Source organism: Tasmannia lanceolata, unplaced genomic scaffold, assembly GCF_043159265.1.
Source record: "Tasmannia lanceolata isolate RefF3 unplaced genomic scaffold, GAP_Taslan_0.1 ptg000037l, whole genome shotgun sequence".
NCBI lineage: Eukaryota > Viridiplantae > Streptophyta > Magnoliopsida > Canellales > Winteraceae > Tasmannia > Tasmannia lanceolata.
The window spans coordinates 18496763-18515928 of NW_027518714.1; the positions used below are offsets into that span (position 1 = coordinate 18496763).

A 19166-nucleotide genomic window follows, 5' to 3' on the forward strand; every position below is an offset into this window, starting at 1 on the left:
ATAGTTTAAAACGTGACAAATACACCCTTGTAGTTTCAATTTGTTTAAGGTAGGCCCCCTCAGCTGAAGGTTCGTCCATAGATTGAAGGGTTAGGATGATCCGATGGAGCTGATTTTTTGGGCATACCCTATCTATGTCAGGACCCATCAAATGAACGCTTTGGATCATCCAAACAATGTGGGCCCACATTATTTGGATGATTTTTTGGTAGTGTTCAGATTCGGGTAGGGGCCCACATTATTTGGATGATCCAAAGCGTTCATTTGATGGGTCCTGACATAGATACGGTGTGCCCAAAAAATCAGCTCCATCGGATCATCCTAACCCTTCAATCTATGGACGAACCTTCAGCTGAGGGGACAAACCTTAAACAAATTGAAACTATAGGGGTGTATTTGTCACGTTTTAAACTATAGGGGTAGAAGTGGATGTGTCAGAAACTAGAGGGGGTGTAAATGTAATTATCCCAAAGTTAAAAGTGAAAACCCACGCACTCACTGTTACTGTATGTGAGTGTAATTTCTGCTTCTATGAGTTGAGTTGATTCAAGTGTTTGATTCAGCATTGTTTGATTGTAATTACAACATTGTTTGATTACAGCATTGTTTGATTCAAGTGTGATGTGAGTGTAATTACATCATTGTTTGATTCAAGTGTAATGTGAGTGTAATTTCTGCTTCTATGAGTTGAGTTGCCTTGCCAAACAAGAATTTTCCTTAAAAATTTGCGTCAACGTGAAAAAACCCGACCCGACCCGAACCGACCCAAGATTTATCATGGGTAGGGTCGGGTTTGGGAATCGTGGGTTTTCCGAAAAAAAACCCGACCCGACCCGACCCGAGATATTTCTCGGGTTGGGTTGGGTTGGGTTCTCCAAAACCCGACCCGCCCGACCCGAGTTACAGCCCTATTTCTGATAACCATTTCTAATTATTATCTTCTGTGTCGGTAATTCATGGTTTTAAATTTCGGTTTCCGGTCTCTGCCGAAATCCAAAATTTCTGCCAAAATCCAGTACACAAAAAAAAGTTATTTAATTAGCGTATGAAATTTCGGCTGAAATTACCGAAATTTTGGCTGAAATTACCGAAATTTCAGTAATTTCAGCAGAAATTTCTGGAAAATATTATTTAATTAATAAATCCTAGATTTTTCGGGCATAGTTCCTTGATTTTCTGGCGAAATTCCGGATAAACAAAATTTTGGGTGAAAAAAATTATCATTTCGAATATATACGATTTTGATTTCGGTCTCTACCGAAATCCAAAATTTGTTTTTCCTTGGCCAAAAAATAATAAGGGATTTGCTAGTTTCATCGCAAAAGGCATTTCACAGATGCTCTGTTGCATTTCAGCAGATTTGGTATCATTCACGAGGTGGCTGCTCTGATGTGCGACAAAGCATCATTTTGCGATGGACAGTAGCAAATCCCAAATAATAATAGGCAGCAATCTTTGTTGCTAAAGTCGGAATAACAAATAGCTGTTAGTTCAACTCAAGGTTTTAAATTTCAACTGAATTATGAAATTTTGGATTTCAGTGGAGACTGGAATTGAAATCGTATATATTTGAAATGATATTTTTTTCGCCCAAAATTTTGTTTATCTGGAATTTAGCAAGAAAATCAAGGAACTATGCCCAAAAATCTAGGATTTATTATTTAAATAATATTTTCCTGAAATTTCTGCCTCGGCCGAAATTTCGGTAATTTCTGCCTCGGCCTAAATTTCGGTAATTTCGGCCAAAATTTCGTACGCTAATTAAATAATGTTTTTTCATGTGTACTGGATTTTGGCAGAAATTTCGGATTTTGGCCGAGACCGAAATGGGTACCAGAACCGAAATTTAAAACCATGGTTCTCCTTTACTGTAATGGTATTCTAGTTCCGTCACTAAAAAGAGAAAATAAATGGCAGCAACAGTTGGCAGGAAAGACATCATAATTAATAGTAAAAAAAAAAAAAAAGAGCGGAAAGAAATCTGCCGCTACAAAATTTTAGAAAAAAAACATTAAATGTATTTTGGGGGATCTATTGCCACAGTTGATCAATAATTGTCCCAGTAAAACAGTATTAATGATAATTGTTTTAAACAGTTGCTAAATATTAATAAAGGGTACTGATAAATGTGCCCCTTTTCGTCACTAGGGACACCCAGCTGCATTGTACTTGGCAATCAGGTCACTTCATTGCTGAAATGTGAAGTACATCAGCCCCTTTGCAGTCATAGATACACTGTAGCTGGGTGTCCCAACTAATGAAAATGGGTGCATATAACATTTCCCATTAATAAAGTGCGACGGTAATTAACCGTTGCTATTATTATTTTATAGCGGCAGTCAAATAGCGCCAGAAATATTTCCGTGGCAAAATCCTATTTTTCTTGTACCGAGCTCAACTCAACTAAACTCAAATCAAGTCAACTAAGCCTTTGTCCCAAACCAGTTGGGGTCGGCTAATGATTCCTTTAGAAAATTTTCATGATGAAGGTGAAAGAATCTACATGCTCAAAATTGACTCGTAAACCAAAACTTATTTCTTTTTAATAGGCTAATTTGCTCTCATTCTTTTTGCAGTCATAGATACCAGTTGGGCAATTATTTCTTTTCTCACCTTTCAACGTCTGTCAGTCATCTCTTTCAATATCAACGATATCAACCACTCTGATCTCAACTTCGAGAATGATGAGTCTTCTAATCTCGAAATTTCAGAGACCATTTATTTTACATTTTTCCCACTGGTAAAGGAGTATAATCTTTATAGGTTTTATAGGCTTCCCAAAATTCGGTTAGGCCTCACAGCTAATTTTTTGATTTCTTAAGAATAAATCGGTCAACCAAGCACCATTATTATAATTACTAAACTATAATCAAATTGCTAACCGTGACTGATACAATTCGGGAAAATGATCCAGAAATTGTGTCAAATTTATGAAAGGGTGATGATATTTTCACCCCCTGAGTACTTGCACACCCTCCTTATAATGTGATTTGGTTTTTATATCCACCACCGCCGATGACTATGGTTGCAACTTGGAAGAGGAGGACAAAGAAGTGGTTGAAGAAGAAGAAAAAGAAGAGATATAAGAGAAAGGAAATAGGAGTAAGAAGGAAAAAGAAAAATCGATGCTGGAAAAATAAAAAAGGAGGGAAGAAGAAAAAAAGAAGAACTGATGTCGGGAAAAATGGAAGGCGCCAGGAAAATGAAAAAGAAAAGGAAGAGGAAGAAGAAGAAGGAAAAATAAGAATCGACGCCAGAAAAAATTGAAGTCACCGGAATAAATGAAAAAGAAGAGAAGTAGAAGAAGGGAAACTTGGGTTCATCTCGCTAAAACTTGGGGTCGTCTCGTGAAACTTGGAGTCATCTAGGAAAACTTGGGGTCATTCCCAGTGCTTGTGAGTGACTTTTTCTGAGACGATCCCAAGTTTTCCGAGACGACCCCATGTTTAATTGAGACGAGCCCAAAATTTCGCAATCCCAAGTTTTAATGAGATGACCCAAGTTTCTAGATGACTCAATGTTTCGTGAGATGACTCCAACTTTCAAGAGTGACGACCCCAAGTCTTCCTAGATGACCCCAAGTTTTAACGAGAAGATCCCAAGACTAGATGACTCCAACTTTCCCTTCCTCTTCTTTTCCACTTTCCGCCATCTTCCATTTTTTTGGCATTGATTCTTCTCTTTTCCTTCTTCCTCTTTTCCATTTTTCAAGCGTCTTTCATTTTTTTTCTGATGTTGAGTCTTCTTATTTGTTCTTCTCCCTCCTCGTTTCCTCTCCTTCTTCTTCCTTCCCTTGTAGAGTTTCTGACATGGTTGTCGGCGGCGGTGGAGATGAAAAACCAGAAAAAATTAGAAAAGAGGAAGATGGCATTTTTCTATTATTTATAAGGAGAATTTATATGATGCCCGACCGTGAAAATCACAAAGGCAGGGTGTCAAAACCCTGCCCCTTGATTTTTTATCTTGGTACCTTGTGATTTTCATGGTCGGGCATCATATAAAAACTCCTTTATAAGCACTTGATGGCAAAATCTTTTGGACTGTACAATGCCATAAGATAGAGAACTGCAATTCAACCACCATCCACTAACAATTTCAGAAATTTGACGCAATTTCTGGATCATTTCCCCTTACAATTATGTGCAAAATTTCCACAGTAGTTTTCAGTTAAATCACATTTATTAAACCTCTATTTTTATTTATTTTAATAAAAGACATTCTTCAACTAGCTGTTTATTTTTATATATACTTAATTTGAAATAGAGAGAACATTTCCTACACACTTGTGTAGGTAAGTTACCTACGCACTACCTTAAAATACAGTGGGGGCCCACATTGTTTGGGTGAACCAAACAATTCATTTGAATGGTCCTCACATAGATAGGGTGTCCACAAAAAATCAGATCCATAGGATCATCCCAACCCTACGATTTGTGGAGGTAAAATGGACGTGTATAAACCTTCACAAATTAGTCCATTTTTTGCCTCCATAGTTTGAATGGTTAGGATGATCCTATGGATTTGATTTTTTGTGGACATCCTATCTATGTGAGGACCATTCAAATGAATTGTTTGGATCACCCAAACAATGTGGGCCCCCACTGTATTTTAAGGTAGTGCGTAGGTAACTTACCTACACAAGTGTGTAGGAAATGTTCTCTCTTTGAAATATTACTTGGTTTTATTAGCTAAAAATTATAATTATTATGTTCTAGATTCTCATGACATAATTATTTGATGAAAATTAAGTATATAATTATAAATTAGGTTTACAAAAAATTTATCGCTTTATTTTTTTGAAAAAAAATCTATTGAATCAATTCTATTTTTAGCATGATCAATCATTGGGTTTTATCAGATTAATTATTTTTAATTATCGTGCATCCATTGAGATTAGTATGGTTCTAAATTCCTGAAAGATACTTGGTTCTTGACAATCGGTAGACAGTGATTTCAAAGCATAAGAAACACCTTGAAACCCTTACGAAGAACGGTCTCATCCCAAGAAAATAAGTAACATGAAAATTTCTCAAAAATATAAGATCTTGTCGACCAAAAATCAATTGTTGATCAACGGTGCATCTGGATCAGCCAATTAATTATGGGATAAGTATTTCAAATGTTATCCAAACTCTCCTAGACCACTTCTAAAATATCTAGAATGATCTATTAGAGTTAGGATTTATAGAAAAAATTATTTTAATCCTTACCTTTGGGTTCAACTAAAATATAAAAAATTCATTTTTAGCCTCTCCCAAGGGAATTCGTGGGCTCTCAATGCCTAAACTCTGTAAATAGAGGTGCTACTCTCAAGTGTAAGAAAAACATCATAACAATATTACCACAACTCCATTGAGGCTCTGTTTCTTTCGACTTAAAAAGGTTGTAAAACAAAATTTACTCACTTTTTTCACTTAAAAATGGGCATAAAAGTTGTTTTAGGCTCATTTTAAGTCCAAAGAAACAGTCCTTACAGATAAAATCAAGCCTCTTGATTTCATGCTTGCTTCCCTATCGCCCATTGAAGGACTCAAAAATTTCCTTTTAGTATTAATAATAAAACATTCTCTATGAGTGGTCCTTGTCATTATTATAGGACAACATCATCAGTGAAAGTGAGTTTTTAGTCCATGGACAATCCAAGGTGGGGCTGGCGATGTGATCCTCCACATGGTAGGAGAAAGCACCATAAGATGAGGGCTCTTTCTTGCGTTTACGAAAACTTGACGGTGAAAGCTACATGTAAGTATGTAACTAATGTTCTTATTGTTAATTTTTAAAGTGTATTTTTTGGGTTGCTTTATTTTATTTTTATTTTGAGAGATGTATTGAGGGCAAATATGTACTTTTGTGTTCATGGGCATGTTGGTCTTTTTGCCAAGCTTGCACATGTATGAGCCACACATGTTTGCCCCATCTTTTCCCACCACCAACCTATTTCAAATTCAAACCCTTACTTGGAACTCCAAACCCACCACTTCCTTAAGCATTTAAGACACCACTTTCCCATACCCACTACCACCTACCAAAGCTATTACTTCCCTACTTTCCTTTGACTTAGCCTATTCTCATTAACTTCACTTTGGTAGATATTCTCTATTATCAACCTAGACCTCCATTGAAGCTTAATTGAAGCTCTCTTGTGTTCAAGTTTTCCTTTTGAAGCTTTCTTCTTTTTATTGTTGTTTATCTTGTAGTGTTGTTCTTTCTATCATATATTGAAGCACATATCTTTTGGGCATTGTTCTTCTTCTACTTTGGTCGTTCATCTTGGACTTGTGTAAGCTTTGGTTTCACTATTTGAGAAGAAGATTTTCCTGTGTTGTGAAATCCGTCTTTCTCTATACTTATTTCTTTTTCTCTGTTTCCTTTTAATCTATTCCCAGCTTCGGGTACGAGGGTTATGTGTTTTCTTTTAATGATCCATTTCTAGCTTCTAGTATGATGACTCTCTCTCTAATGCAAGCGATTAAGAGGAAGAACAAGAAAGCAGAACACAAGAATACAACCAAGAAAAGGAAACGAGAGCAATGCTCAGCCAAATTAAAATATTATTAATAATCTAAAATTGTCCAAAATCTCCTTCTCATTCAACACGTTTTATAGAACTCTTACATAGGAATCTCTACACAACATTAACTATACAACAATTCTCAACACAACAACTTACTAGACTAAACGAAACATAACTTACTAGACTTAGTTAATGAAATAAACTTACTAGGCACTAGTTGATAAAGCAAAACTTAATAAACGTCTTAATGAATTAAAACTTACTATGACTAATAATTGCGGTAGTTGTAGAAAAAGATTGCCTAGCATCATTACAAATCAACCTTGGATACTCCACCCAAGCCACCTAGGCATGACATTTCTGCCAAGTTGGTACAGCATCACTCTCTCACCTCTTGTTTTTATCTGGAGTCCGGAGGGTGGACTGTTTGTTAGAAGGTGGACTGTTTGTTATATTTACTTGTTTTTTCTTTATTAATATATTCTTAATTTGTAGCTCAAACACAGAAAAACAAAAACAAAAAGAGTAATGCTAGGGAAACTGTTTTACAACGGAGGAAAAACCGAACAGATGGGTTGTTGCCTCCACATCACAAGTGACGTATAACCAGTATTTTGGTTTTTTTGCCTACATGGCACATTCTCATGGTTGGTTTCTCCTGTCGGTCATACCCTCGGTTAAACCAACAATGAGAATGTGCCTTGTGTGCAAAAAAATTACTGTTTTGGTGAGTTTTGTAAACCAAAGGACTCGGTGTTCGTCACAGAGATGTGGTGGCAACAGCTTCGGTTTCTTGCTCGATTGTAAACTTGATTTTCCTAGCATTACTCAAAAAATAAAAGAAAATCAACTTGTTTGGTAATCACTGTCGAAATTATTCCAACTGAACAGGGAGCACGAAATCTTTCCAATGGAAATTGCTCTTTTTTGGAACAGAAACTCGCTGCATTATTTTTATTTAACCTCGTTTCCTTTCTTTGGAGCCCTGCCCACGCCTCATAAATATGTTTCTGTAGATACCAAAGAATCGAGACGATTTTGGTAGGGGTCCGGCCTAACCCCAGCTTGCCCATCATAAAAAAAGAAGAGAGTCGAGACTAATGTCATGGTTTCTGTTTTTCGAGGGTTGCTAGCAAAACGGGATCCATGCTGAAAAAAGCACAGGATATTCTAGCGTGACACTTCACGGTTATTTTATAATAAGAGAAGTCAGCCAAGCAAGTTTGTAGAGCTTTTAACTTACAACGCAAGTACAAATGGAAGTTAAGGTTGCAAGAACACATGGAAGCAAGAGGAACAATAAATGAACATAAAAGTAAATAATCTGTATTGCTCAACCAAATCAATGTAAATGATTACAAGGTAACAATATATAATTCCAAAGTGGAACCGGTCACCCGTTGATTAGAATGGAATTTCTGCTAGGATGTGCACTAACAAGCACTACTCGATGGCTAAACAAACTCCAACATTAATAGAGGAGGCACTTCTATAACTTGATCGGAAGTGCCCTTCAAAGGTGAGCCATACTTCTTTTTTTAGTAATTGAGTACCCGAGTCCGATCGAAATTTATGGTGACACTACATATAAGTCGCAGGCCATAGGCTATGCGAACACCACTGAATTATTAGGTTGTCACCCTTGTCGAAGTCTTCATCAATTAGGCACAAACTTGATTCGTTTGGCAAGTGGTGTTTTTTTTGGGTCCCCAATTAGCTTCAGCTAATAGGCTCTTACACATTAATAGGTATTCTGTTGTCAACATCTTGAAACTTCGTGGTGCCATTATGCACTCAGACAATGTATTTTTAACCTTACACACAAAGGGTGTTGCATGCAAGCTCATCCTGATATCGATGTCTTCTTTGTCTGAATGATATGGCTTCAAACAAGACAGGATGGATCTTCAACCATGTACGAGAAATTAGACTGTGAAAGAGATATTCCCAATACGTTAAAGGATAGAAAGTGGCCTTATAATTTCAAAGGCTTTGTTCACATTACATATGAATCTAATTTGGTTCTGATTAAGTTTCACCAACACTAAGTCTATAACCTTGAAGTTCACACATCTTCAATCTCGATTTGCATACTTCTTCACTCCTTTGAAAGCTTTCTCCAATTAGACTCTAGAATTATTTGAAATCATGTACCACTCCTTGGTGAAATGATAAGCGCAGGTGAATCTTCCCTTGTATCTAGTGGCGATTGTTTGAGGCTTGAATGGTTGTCAATTGATTGCTAGCTCAAATAGGCTCTGATTAGATGTAAAGCCAGCTGCATAAGTGGGGAAATTAAAGGCTTTAAGAGAAAGCCTTAGCTTGCCTTGCCTATCTCCCATTTTTATAACATTGTATTTCCTCTCTGTGTTTCTTATTACTTTGATTATCGTCTCCACCATTTAATCATTCATCATACCAATTTGTCTTAACAATATATACCCAGCCCGTGGGAACAACACCGGTTGAAATGGCCCCGTGACACTAGCTAATCTCCATCTACATACTACTTCTGTGGTATAAGAAAAGTGAACTGCACAGTCAATTGGTCAAATGTATTTTCTTCAGTTTGCAAGGGTATTTTCTATGAATATTTGAATTACTTAATTCTCATTTTTTGTAGGGAAATGATAAATGCGCCCCTTTTCATCACTTAGGACACCCAACAAGAGTGTATCAATGACTGCAGAGGGGCTGATGTACTTCACGTCAGAAAAATTCACCCATTTATCATTTCCCTTATTGAATTGCAAATTAATTTGAATAAACATCAATATCGCAAATTAATTTGAATAAAAATCAATTGGGGGATGTGATAAATTCACTCCATATTTTCAACTTTTAACCGGGTGTGAAGCCCACAACCTGCCTCTCTCTCTCTCTCTCTCTCTCTCTCTCTCTCTCTCTCTCTCTCGTCACAAACCTTACACACCTCACGAGTCTCTCTCTCTCTCTCTCTCTCGTCACAAACCTTACACACCTCACGACTTTCTCTCTCAACACAACTCTTTGTTGGGGATGTTAGTTTTAGGTCTTTGAACAAGTATGCCCCGCTGTATCTTAAAAAAAATATGGGAAGTGATATATCCGCCCCTTTTCATTACTTGGGACACCTGAAATCAGTGTACGTGGCAATCTGGGCAGTTGAACTTCCCCCACTACGTAAGTATGGTCCTCTACCTGTCATAGATACACTAAATTTGGGCGTCCAAAGTAATGAAAAGGGGCGGATTTATCACTTCCCAAAAATATGAGCACCTACATGCAGAGAGATTATAACACGTATTTTAAAAAACACTTGGGCCCACCTTATTCGAATATCCAAACCATTCATTTGTCGAGCCCCAATGTAAGTAGGCCTTGCCCATAAAATCATCTCCTTAGGAGGATCTTAACTCTCTGATCTATAGATGAAAGGCATCATAAAACAAATCAAAGAGTTAAGATCATCCCATGGAGAAGATTTTTTTATGGGAAATAATACATTGGGGAAAACAAATGAACGGTTTGGATCCTGAACAAGGTAGGCCATAATGAATTTTCTAATAAATACTCATATATGGTGCCCTGTACGTAAGTGCACATATTTAAAAAAAAACAAAAAAATCACTGGGGCCCACTTGGTTTGAAGATCAGAAAGTTAGGATATCATTAGAAATCTCTGAGCATCAAAAGGTTAGGATCATCATATGGAGATGATTGTTAGGATCATCATATGGAGATGATTTTTGGCAATGCTTTATTTAAAGTGGGCCTAACAGTTGAATAGTTTTGATCTTTTAACCAGATGGCTCTGCTCTATTTTTTATTTTTTTCCCTTCTAAATACATGCACCATACGGGCACTATATAATGTGTATTTATTAGAAAATTCATCGGGCCCACCTTGTTCGAAGATCCAAACCGTTCATTTGTTGGGCCCCAGTGCAAACTTTCTTTCCCAGAAAAGCATATTAATAGGATGATCCTAACTCTTTGATATGATATATGGTGTCTTCCGAATAGAGATTGAAGGGTTAGGATCATCCTATTGAGATGATATTATAGGCAAGGCCTATTTGCATTGGTCCCAACAAATGAACGGTTTGGATTTTGAATAAGGTGGGCCCAAGTAATTTTTTTTAAATAAGTGTTATATGGTCTTGGCATGTAGGTGCATGCATTTTTTAAATACGGTGGGGCCTAGCTGTGCTCAGATCTAAAGCATTTCGTTGCTGGCCCCACCAAGGCGTTATGTTGAAAATAGAGAAAATTGTGAGGGTGTGTTTAGAGAGAGAGAGAGAGAGAGAGAGAGAGAGAGAGAGAGAGAGAGAGAGAATTTGTTGTAGGCTTCACCATGGTTTAAAATTTCGGTTTCGGTACTGGTTTCGGACCCTTGAAATTTCGAAATTTCGACCGAAATTCTGAAATTTCTGTCGAAATTTGGTAATAATTTAAAAAACTTATTTAATTCTTTTCAAAATTTCGGCTGAAATTTTGTAACATTTAAAATTGCGTTTTCTCAAAATTTTGGATGGAAATTCTTTGAAATTCAGAAATTTCGCCAAATTTCTGTTTCGGTCACCACCGAAATCCAAAAATTTAGGTCGAAATTTAAAACCATGGGCTTCATAACCCAGTAAATAGGGGTGAATATCAATTGACAGGGGACAAATTTATCAACACCTAGTATTTATTAGAAAATTCATTGGGACCTACCTTGTCCGAAAATCCAGACTAATCATTTGTTGGTCCTGATGTAAATAGGCTTTCCCACAGAAAATCATATCCACAGTATGATCCTAACTCTTCAATTTGCTATATGGTACCTTCGGTCAATAGATCGGAGGGTTAAGATCATCTTATGGAGATGATTTTATGGGTAAGACCTATTTACATCGGGTCTAACAAATGAATGCTTTGGATCTTCAAATGAGGTGAGCCCAAGGATTTATTTTTAAAATATGCGTGTTATAACTTATAACTCCGCATGTAGGTGCATGCATTTTTTTAAAATATAATGGGGCCTACCGGTTCAAAGACCTAACCATTTGTTAGGCCCCACCAAGGAGTCGTGTTGAAAGCCATAAAGTTGTGAGGATACGTACGGTTTTAAGGTGTGAGGAAGTGTAGAGAGAGAGTAAAAAGGTGAAAAGTGGTGGCCGGGTGAATTTATCACCACCCTAATTAGGACCACCGGCTCAAATAAGATTCAGACGTTGTGAACCACTAGATATGACCACCGGGTCATATCTCTTAATTAGAAGTGCCATGAATTTATTGTTTTATCCGTTCGGTCTCTTCTTTAAGTGTAGAAGCTGAGACTCTTTCATTTTTTGTCACTTAGCAACTCCAAGTCCTTTATATAGGACGAATATGCTGGCAATGAACTAAAAAGCAAATGGAGAGAAAAGAGTTGGCAAATAGTCACAGAGCCCATGTTCTGGTCCTCCCCCATAATGCCCAGGGTCACATAAACCCATCAATCCAATTTGCCAAGCGCTTAGCTTCCAAAGGCCTCAAAGTCACAGTAGCCACCACCATAGACATCAAACCCAACCAAACTGAAATAAACTCAATCAGGGTCGAACCCATATGCAATCTCGACGAGCATGTTGCCGATTTGTACGACACCAAGGCCTACTTTGGTTGCGTCCAAACAGTCTTCTCACGAGCTTTAACCGAGTGTATAGAGAGACATGAAAACTCTGGTGATCCCTTTTGTTGCCTAATTTATGACTCCATTCTTCCTTGGTGTTTGGATATTGCGAAAAGATTTGGCTTATATGGAGCTCCATTTTTTACTCAACCGTGCGGGATTGGTACCATCTTTTACTATGTACAGAAGGGGGAACTGAGCGTCCCGTTGGAAGATTCGAGCGTTTCCTTGCCAGGATTGCCTAAGTTTGAATTATCCGATTTGCCTTCCTTCGTTTCGGACTCAGTGAGTTATCCCGGTTCCTTGGAGCTTCTCTCAAACCAGTTCTCCAATTTGGAGAAAGTCGATTGGGTTCTTATTAACACGTTCGAGACGTTGGAACCTGAGGTTGGTCCTGCATTTCTTTTCTTTTTAGTTATTTTTTGCGTGTAGAACATAGTTTTGGGAAGAGTTCTGCTAACGAGTGCCTTAAGGGGCATTTAATTGCCCTTGACGAGTGCTCGTTAGCAAAACCCTGGAATGTTTTCGTCTCCATTCATCAGGTGGTTGGTCTGACATGCGACAGACCAGCCGCGAAATGCCTTTTGCGCGATGGGCTTTTTCGGCTTTAGAGGGGAACGAAAACGAAGAATTGTGTTTGGAGACCCAAACACACTCAGAACTTTAATTCGATTTTCGAGTTCCTGAAGCAAAGCTGAGTCACTCCAAAAATAAAAAAATGTTCTAATGGAACAATTCCAGCCATCGGATCAATGAGTTACACATAATATGGTAGAAAAAAACAGATCTCTTTCTTGTTTTAACTATCCATTTCGATCGTAAACAAAAAGAAGTCGTTCTTGTTTTAACGATCCATTTACAGGCTAGCAGTTGCATAGTTTCGATCGTATGGAAGAAACAAAAAGAACTCTTTTCTTGTTTAAACGATCAATTAATTTGCAGGCCATCAATTGCATAGTTTCTATAGTCAAATAAGTATGTTGTTTTTCACAATCACCCATCGAGTTGGGACACCCATTTGGAGGCCACTCCATAGCAAAGCTTCCATGGTTCATGTTCTACATTGGGAAACTATCCTATTATACATTGATTTGTTAATTAATAATTACATGAAAAGTGGGCGTGTAATTTAGTGTGAACACTCCCCCCACATGAAGGTTAAATGGGCCCCAACTATTTGGTTGATCTAACCATTAATGTGGTGGTGCCAACTATAGATAAGCCGTGGTCCAAATATCTTCTCTCTTGGATGATTCTTAACCTTGGAGGTATCTAAACCCTCATTTTTTAAGAAAACAATTCTAAAACGGAACTTCTTCCCAAAATAAAGACAAACGTGAGAAGGACCTTATGGGGATTCGTGTGCCCTTGATAAAGTCTCCGGTATTTTTTGGTTACCAAAAGGATCAATTACTGTTGCATGCTGGAGAGTTGAAAAAATGACGAGAAAATGTTGAGTTTTGAAAAAACACTAACAAATGCTACTTTATTAAAAAAGAACTTTTTAGGACGAAAATACCCCTAACCTTACTTTATATTTCTCTTCTTTGTTTTTATACTTTATCTTTCCGGCGAGAGAAGCCTTCTTCTCCGGCGAAACATCTTCATTTCTCCGGCATATGCTCATTTGTCTTAAGATGTTAGAAGGAGTTCTCTAGAGACGCCCATTTCTCATTTTCTTTTTCTTCCTCCAAATATCCAAAATCTCATTATCTTTGTAAGTATTTCCCCTTTTCTAGTGGCTGTATCCAAAATCAGTTGCCCAAAGAGCTTTCACTAAGCAAAAGGGTAGTGGAAGTCAAAATGGTACTCGAAGCAAAATGTAAGTTAGGCAAAAATGATAGTCGAAGCCCAAAAAATGCTAGTTGAAGCCAAAAAAAAGTTGCTCCAAGCCAAAAATGATAGTCGAAGCAAAAAAAATGATAGTCGAAGCCAACAAATATTTCTCGAAGCTAAAATATATTAGTTAAAGACGAAAAAAGTTCCAAATTTTACTGGAATTTAAAAGTTTTAGTCGCAGCAAAAAACATGTTAGTCGAAGCAAAAAAACCAGTTATTCGAAACCTAAAAAACTTTAGTCGAAGCGAAAAACACAACGGCAAATGTTACAGGAAACACATTTTTCACTTTGACCAAGTAATTTTTGGCTTCGACCAAGTAAATTTTAGCTTCGAATATCCTGTTTTGGCTTCGAGTACCTGTTTTTGCGTTGAGAAGAAGAGGGGGAGATCTCTGAAAATAACTAATCATTTGATGTCCATTGGATAGCACGAAAATGATGAACATATGACTTTGCCATAGCATCTCTTTTACAAGTTTAGAAGTTAAGAGAGGTAGTGGAGTTTTCCATTAGCCACAGTAACACAACAAAAAATTATCAAATGGGGTTTCTCAACATGTCCATAATCCAATTTCTCCTTCTCATCTTCCCATTCTATTTTATTCATCTGCTCACATGACGATATAAACACTGATAGATCGGTGCTCTTGGCTTTCAAGAAAGGCATAGTTGTTGATCTTCAGAATCTCTCAGGACAAAGGAGCATCTGCTGCCAGAGAAATGAGATGTTTCGCCGGAGAAGAAGGCTTCTATCGCCGAAAAATCTTGTCGTTTCACACAAAATGCGTCGGAGTAAAACCTAGAAATGAAAGAGTGTAAAACCTGCAAGTAAAAGAGTAAAATGGTAAAACCAAGAAGAGAAAGATTAAAGTAAGTTGAGGGGTATTTTCGTCCCTAGCAACCTTTCTTTTAATAAAGTAGCATTTGTTAGTGTTTTTTCAAAACTCAACATTTTCTCGTCATTTTTTCAACTCTCCAGCATGCAACAGTAATTGATCCTTACCAAAATTGGCACTGCCATGCTTTGATAATTGCACAAACCCACCATGTCTTTTCTGTTTTTAATCGTCCTGAGAGAGCTCTGTGGGAAATGTTAATAACTTTTCACAGCTGGTTAAATATGATATGACAAGGTGAGTTTGGGCAATTTTCAAAACAGGTTGGTGGGAATGTGGGATATCAATAGCCTGTTTTTTTGTCATCTTCTAAACTTTGGGAGCCATTTATTTTATACCAAATATAATAATGGTTAAGATCATCCCATGGAAAAGATTTTTGGGGCACAACGTTTATACATTGAGACAAAAAATGAATGATTCAGATCCTTCAAAAAGTTATTGCCCACATTAGTTTTTTTAGTGGTATGAAATAGACCCACTTATCATATAAAGATTCTTCATTTGGTATTGGTTTAGATTTACTTATTAACATGTTCACTCATATCATGAAATTTTGTTCAGCTGGTAAGTTGGATGAAGGGACTTTGGCCTGTGAAGACGATTGGGCCGAGTGTACCATCTATGTACGTAGACAAGCTTATCAAGGACGACAAGAACTATGGGCTCAGTTTTTGGGCTCCAGATGGTGCGACATGCTTGAAGTGGCTTGACACAAAGCCAACAAGGTCTGTTGTCTACGCCTCAATGGGGAGCATCGCAGAACTGGGACTAGAGCACATGGAAGAAATGGCATGGCGTCTAAGGAGAAGTAACAACTACTTCTTGTGGGTTGTTAGAGAGGCAGAAAAAAAGAAGCTCCCTAGCAATTTTATAGAGGAGACAATAGAGAAGGGTTTGATAATGAACTGGTGCCCCCTATTGGAGGTCTTGGCTCATGAGGCAGTGGGTTGCTTTGTGACACACTGTGGGTGGAATTCTACAGTAGAGGCTCTGAGCATTGGAGTACCAATGGTGACAATGCCACAATGGGCTGACCAGCCCACCAATGCTAAGTATGTGGAGGACGTCTGGGGCGTAGGGGTGAGGGCCAAGGCTGATGAGAAGGGGATTGTGAGAAGGGAAGAGATTGAGTTGTGCATAAGAGAAGTAATGGAACGAGAGAGAGGGAAAGAGATTAGGAAGAATGCAGGCAAATGGAGGGAACTGGCAATAGAGGCACTAGATGTGGGTGGAAGTTCAAATAACAACATTGAGGATTTTGTAGCTACACTTATGAAAATGTAATATATTTTACTTTTTTATCTCTTATAAGATTGGAGTGCATAAATGCTGTAATAGTTAAAGATGAATTTCGAGTGGGTTGAAGTTCATAAAAGTACATTTAGGATTTTGTAACTACAGAACTGCATAAGTAATTTTTTTGGGTTGTAATAATTTATTGGGAAAATTATTACAAAAATGCAAAGTTTTGTCTAAATTGTGAACAAAGGGTAGTGATTTGAAATTTATAAAAGAGGTGCTGTCAGCTGATAGAAGATGGCTTTTAGGACAAATATACCCCTCCCACCTCTTCTTTCCCTCCACCTTTTTGCACCTATCCCAATGCACTTATTACCTTCTCACCTACCACCTTCTTCTTCTTCAAGGCTTTTCTAATGTGGAAAACTCCATGGAAGGGTTTTGAAGGTTGCCAATTACAATAGATTTTTGTATTCACGAGGGTTTGTTCATGATAAGCTTATCGAAGCAGTGTTACAAATTGCAAAGAAAATCGATTTTGAGCTTAAAACTGAATTTTGTTGTTTTTCCTATTTTCAAGATAAATCCATTTTCTTTGCATTTTTGGATTCTAAAACATCAAAACCAAGCTTCAACTTATGGTTGCTTGCATCACACTAAGATAACAACGTATATCTCTATCATCCTTGGAATTATTACTCAATTTGAAGATAAAAATCCATAAAATTATCCATATTCTACAGGCTTCCGTCGGAAGTCCGAACAAAACTTCGGACTTCCGAATGGAAGCCAGTATACGTAACCAAATTACTGGTTCCATTCGGAAGTCCGAAGGTTTGTTCGGACTTCCGAACAACCATTCGGACTTCCGACGGAAGGCAGTAGATTTAGTTCCCAATTGGTTTCAGGGTATAAGATGTGGTTCCCTAGTGGTTCGTGGGTATAAAATGTGGTTCCTTAGTGGTTTCGGGGTATAAGATGTGATTCCCTAGTGGTTCCGGGGTATAAGATGTGGTTCCCAAGTGGTTATGGGGTATAAGATGTGGTTCCCTAGAGGTTTCGGAGTATAAGATGTGGTTCCCTAGTGGTTCTGAGGTATAAAATGTGGTTCCCTAGTGGTTCCGGATTATAAAATGTGATTTCCTGGTGGTTCTCTAGTGGTTTCGGGGTAGAAAATGTGGTTCCCTAGTGGTTCCGGGGTATAAAATGACGTACCTTAGTAGTTCCAGGGTATAAAATGTGGTTCCCTAGTGGTTCCGGGGTATAAAATGGGGTTCCCTAGTGGTTCCGAGGTATAAAATGTGGTTCCCTAGTGGTTCCGGAGTATAAAATGTGGTTCCCTAGTGGTTCCGGAGTAGAAAATGTGGTTCCCTAGTGGTTCCCGGGTAGAAAATATGTTTCCTTAGTGGTTCCGGGGTAGAAAATGTGGTTCCCTAGTGGTTCCAGGGTAGAAAATGTGGTTCCCTAGTGGTTCCGGGTTATAAAATGTGGTTCCCTAGTGATTCCGGGGTATAAAATGTGGTTCCCTAGTGGTTCCGGGGTATAAAATGTGGTTCCCTAGTGGTTACGAGGTATAACATGTGGTTCCCTAGTGGTTACGGGGTATAAGATGTGGTTCCCTAGTGGTTCAGAGGTATAACATGTGGTTCCCTAGTTTTTCCTGGGTATAAGATGCGGTTCCCTAGTGGTTCCGAGGTATAATATGTGGTTCCCTAGTGGTTTCGGGGTATAAATTGTGGTTCCCTAGTGGTTTCCGGGTATAAAATGTGGTTCCCTAATTGTTTCGGGGTTGAAAATGTGGTTCCCTAGTGGTTCTGGGGTAGAAAATGTGGTTCCCTAGTGGTTCCGTCGTAGAAAATGTGGTTCGCTACTAGTTCCGGGGTATAAAATGTGGTTCCCTAGTGGTTCCGGGGTAAAAAATGTGGTTCCCTAGTGGTTCCGGGGTATATGATGTGGTTCCCTAGTGGTTCCTGCTTATACGATGTGGTTCTCTAGTGGTTCCGGGGTAGAAAATGTGGTTCTCTAGTGGTTCCTGGGTACAAAATGTGGTTCTCTAGTGGTTCCAGGGTATAAAATGTGGTTCTCTAGTGGTTCCGGGGTATAAAATGCCTAGTGGTTTCGGGATTTAAAATGTGGTTCCCTAGTGGCTACGGGACATAAAATGTTGTTCCATAGTGGTCAATACTTAGTAAAAAAGGGTTTTGAGTCTTCAATGTTGTGTAGAAGCGCACCCATGACATTTTCTTTTCATGTCCATGACTGAGGTCATATATCTTCTCTAAGCCCTCCCTGATAAACCTTTTGATTTTCTGTACTGGTAGATGGAGAGATAGACGTTTGTTGTTGCTGTAAAAATTAAAGAGAAGCTAAATCAAATACAAATTCACAAAGAACATTGGAGCTTGCTTGTTTGAAAGTATAGCTTTGAGAATAAATATCCTTTTCTGTAAATGGGATTTCACATATGCAATATTATTTGAGCACAAATTGATATTGCAATATTATTTTTTGCTTTATTTAAGTATGCTTACAATCTGAGATCAATCGACAACAAAACAATTCAAAGCCATGAGATCATGGTTCAATTTCAGGCAGGTTTATAATTAGGAAAGGGAAAGGTAACAACAATTCACAACTCACTCTTTGTAGGTGATTAATGCCAATGTTCAACCCCATTGCTCATGTGGGAAACGATATTTCCTCCCACTTTTCAGTATTTTCACTCTTTTGTTTGTCTTTTCTGCTATGTTTCTTTCCAAATTTTCATCAATTTTACACCCATTTGTATGCTGAGTCTCTGTTTCTTCTGATGTAAAACTGGGCGTAAAACAAAATTTATACCCATTTTAAGTGGAAAAAATGAGAATCAAATTTGTTTTATATCCATTTTACGATTGAAGGAAATGAAGCGACCCAAGTTGAAAGCCCAATGACAAACGAGGGGAGGAGGTTCACCGGCTTTGATTACTTTTGGCGGGGATTATGAGTACTTTTGACCTTGGTTTCTGATAACCATTTCTAATTATTATCTTCTGTT

The 19166-nt window shown here is 37.9% G+C and overlaps 1 protein-coding gene across 1 annotated transcript; it reads left to right on the plus strand.

The window, feature by feature from the left end:
- The first annotated feature begins 11863 nt into the window (after positions 1–11863).
- Positions 11864–16367, plus strand: LOC143862138 (UDP-glycosyltransferase 74E1-like). Its single transcript, XM_077373127.1, has 2 exons — positions 11864–12538; positions 15452–16367. The coding sequence occupies exons 1-2, from the start codon at positions 11894–11896 to the stop codon at positions 16172–16174; spliced, it is 1368 nt and encodes a 455-aa protein (XP_077229242.1). The 5' UTR covers positions 11864–11893; the 3' UTR covers positions 16175–16367.
- Positions 16368–19166: the final 2799 nt, after the last annotated feature.

What these genes read in the sequence shown, in the direction of transcription:
- LOC143862138 (XM_077373127.1), top strand. Translation starts at nt 11,894, where the DNA reads ATGGAGAGAAAAGAGTTGGCAAATAGTCACAGAGCCCATGTTCTGGTC. An exon ending in TCGAGACGTTGGAACCTGAG is followed by an intron (nt 12,539 to 15,451) that starts GTTGGTCCTGCA and finishes AATTTTGTTCAG; the next exon opens with CTGGTAAGTTGGATGAAGGG.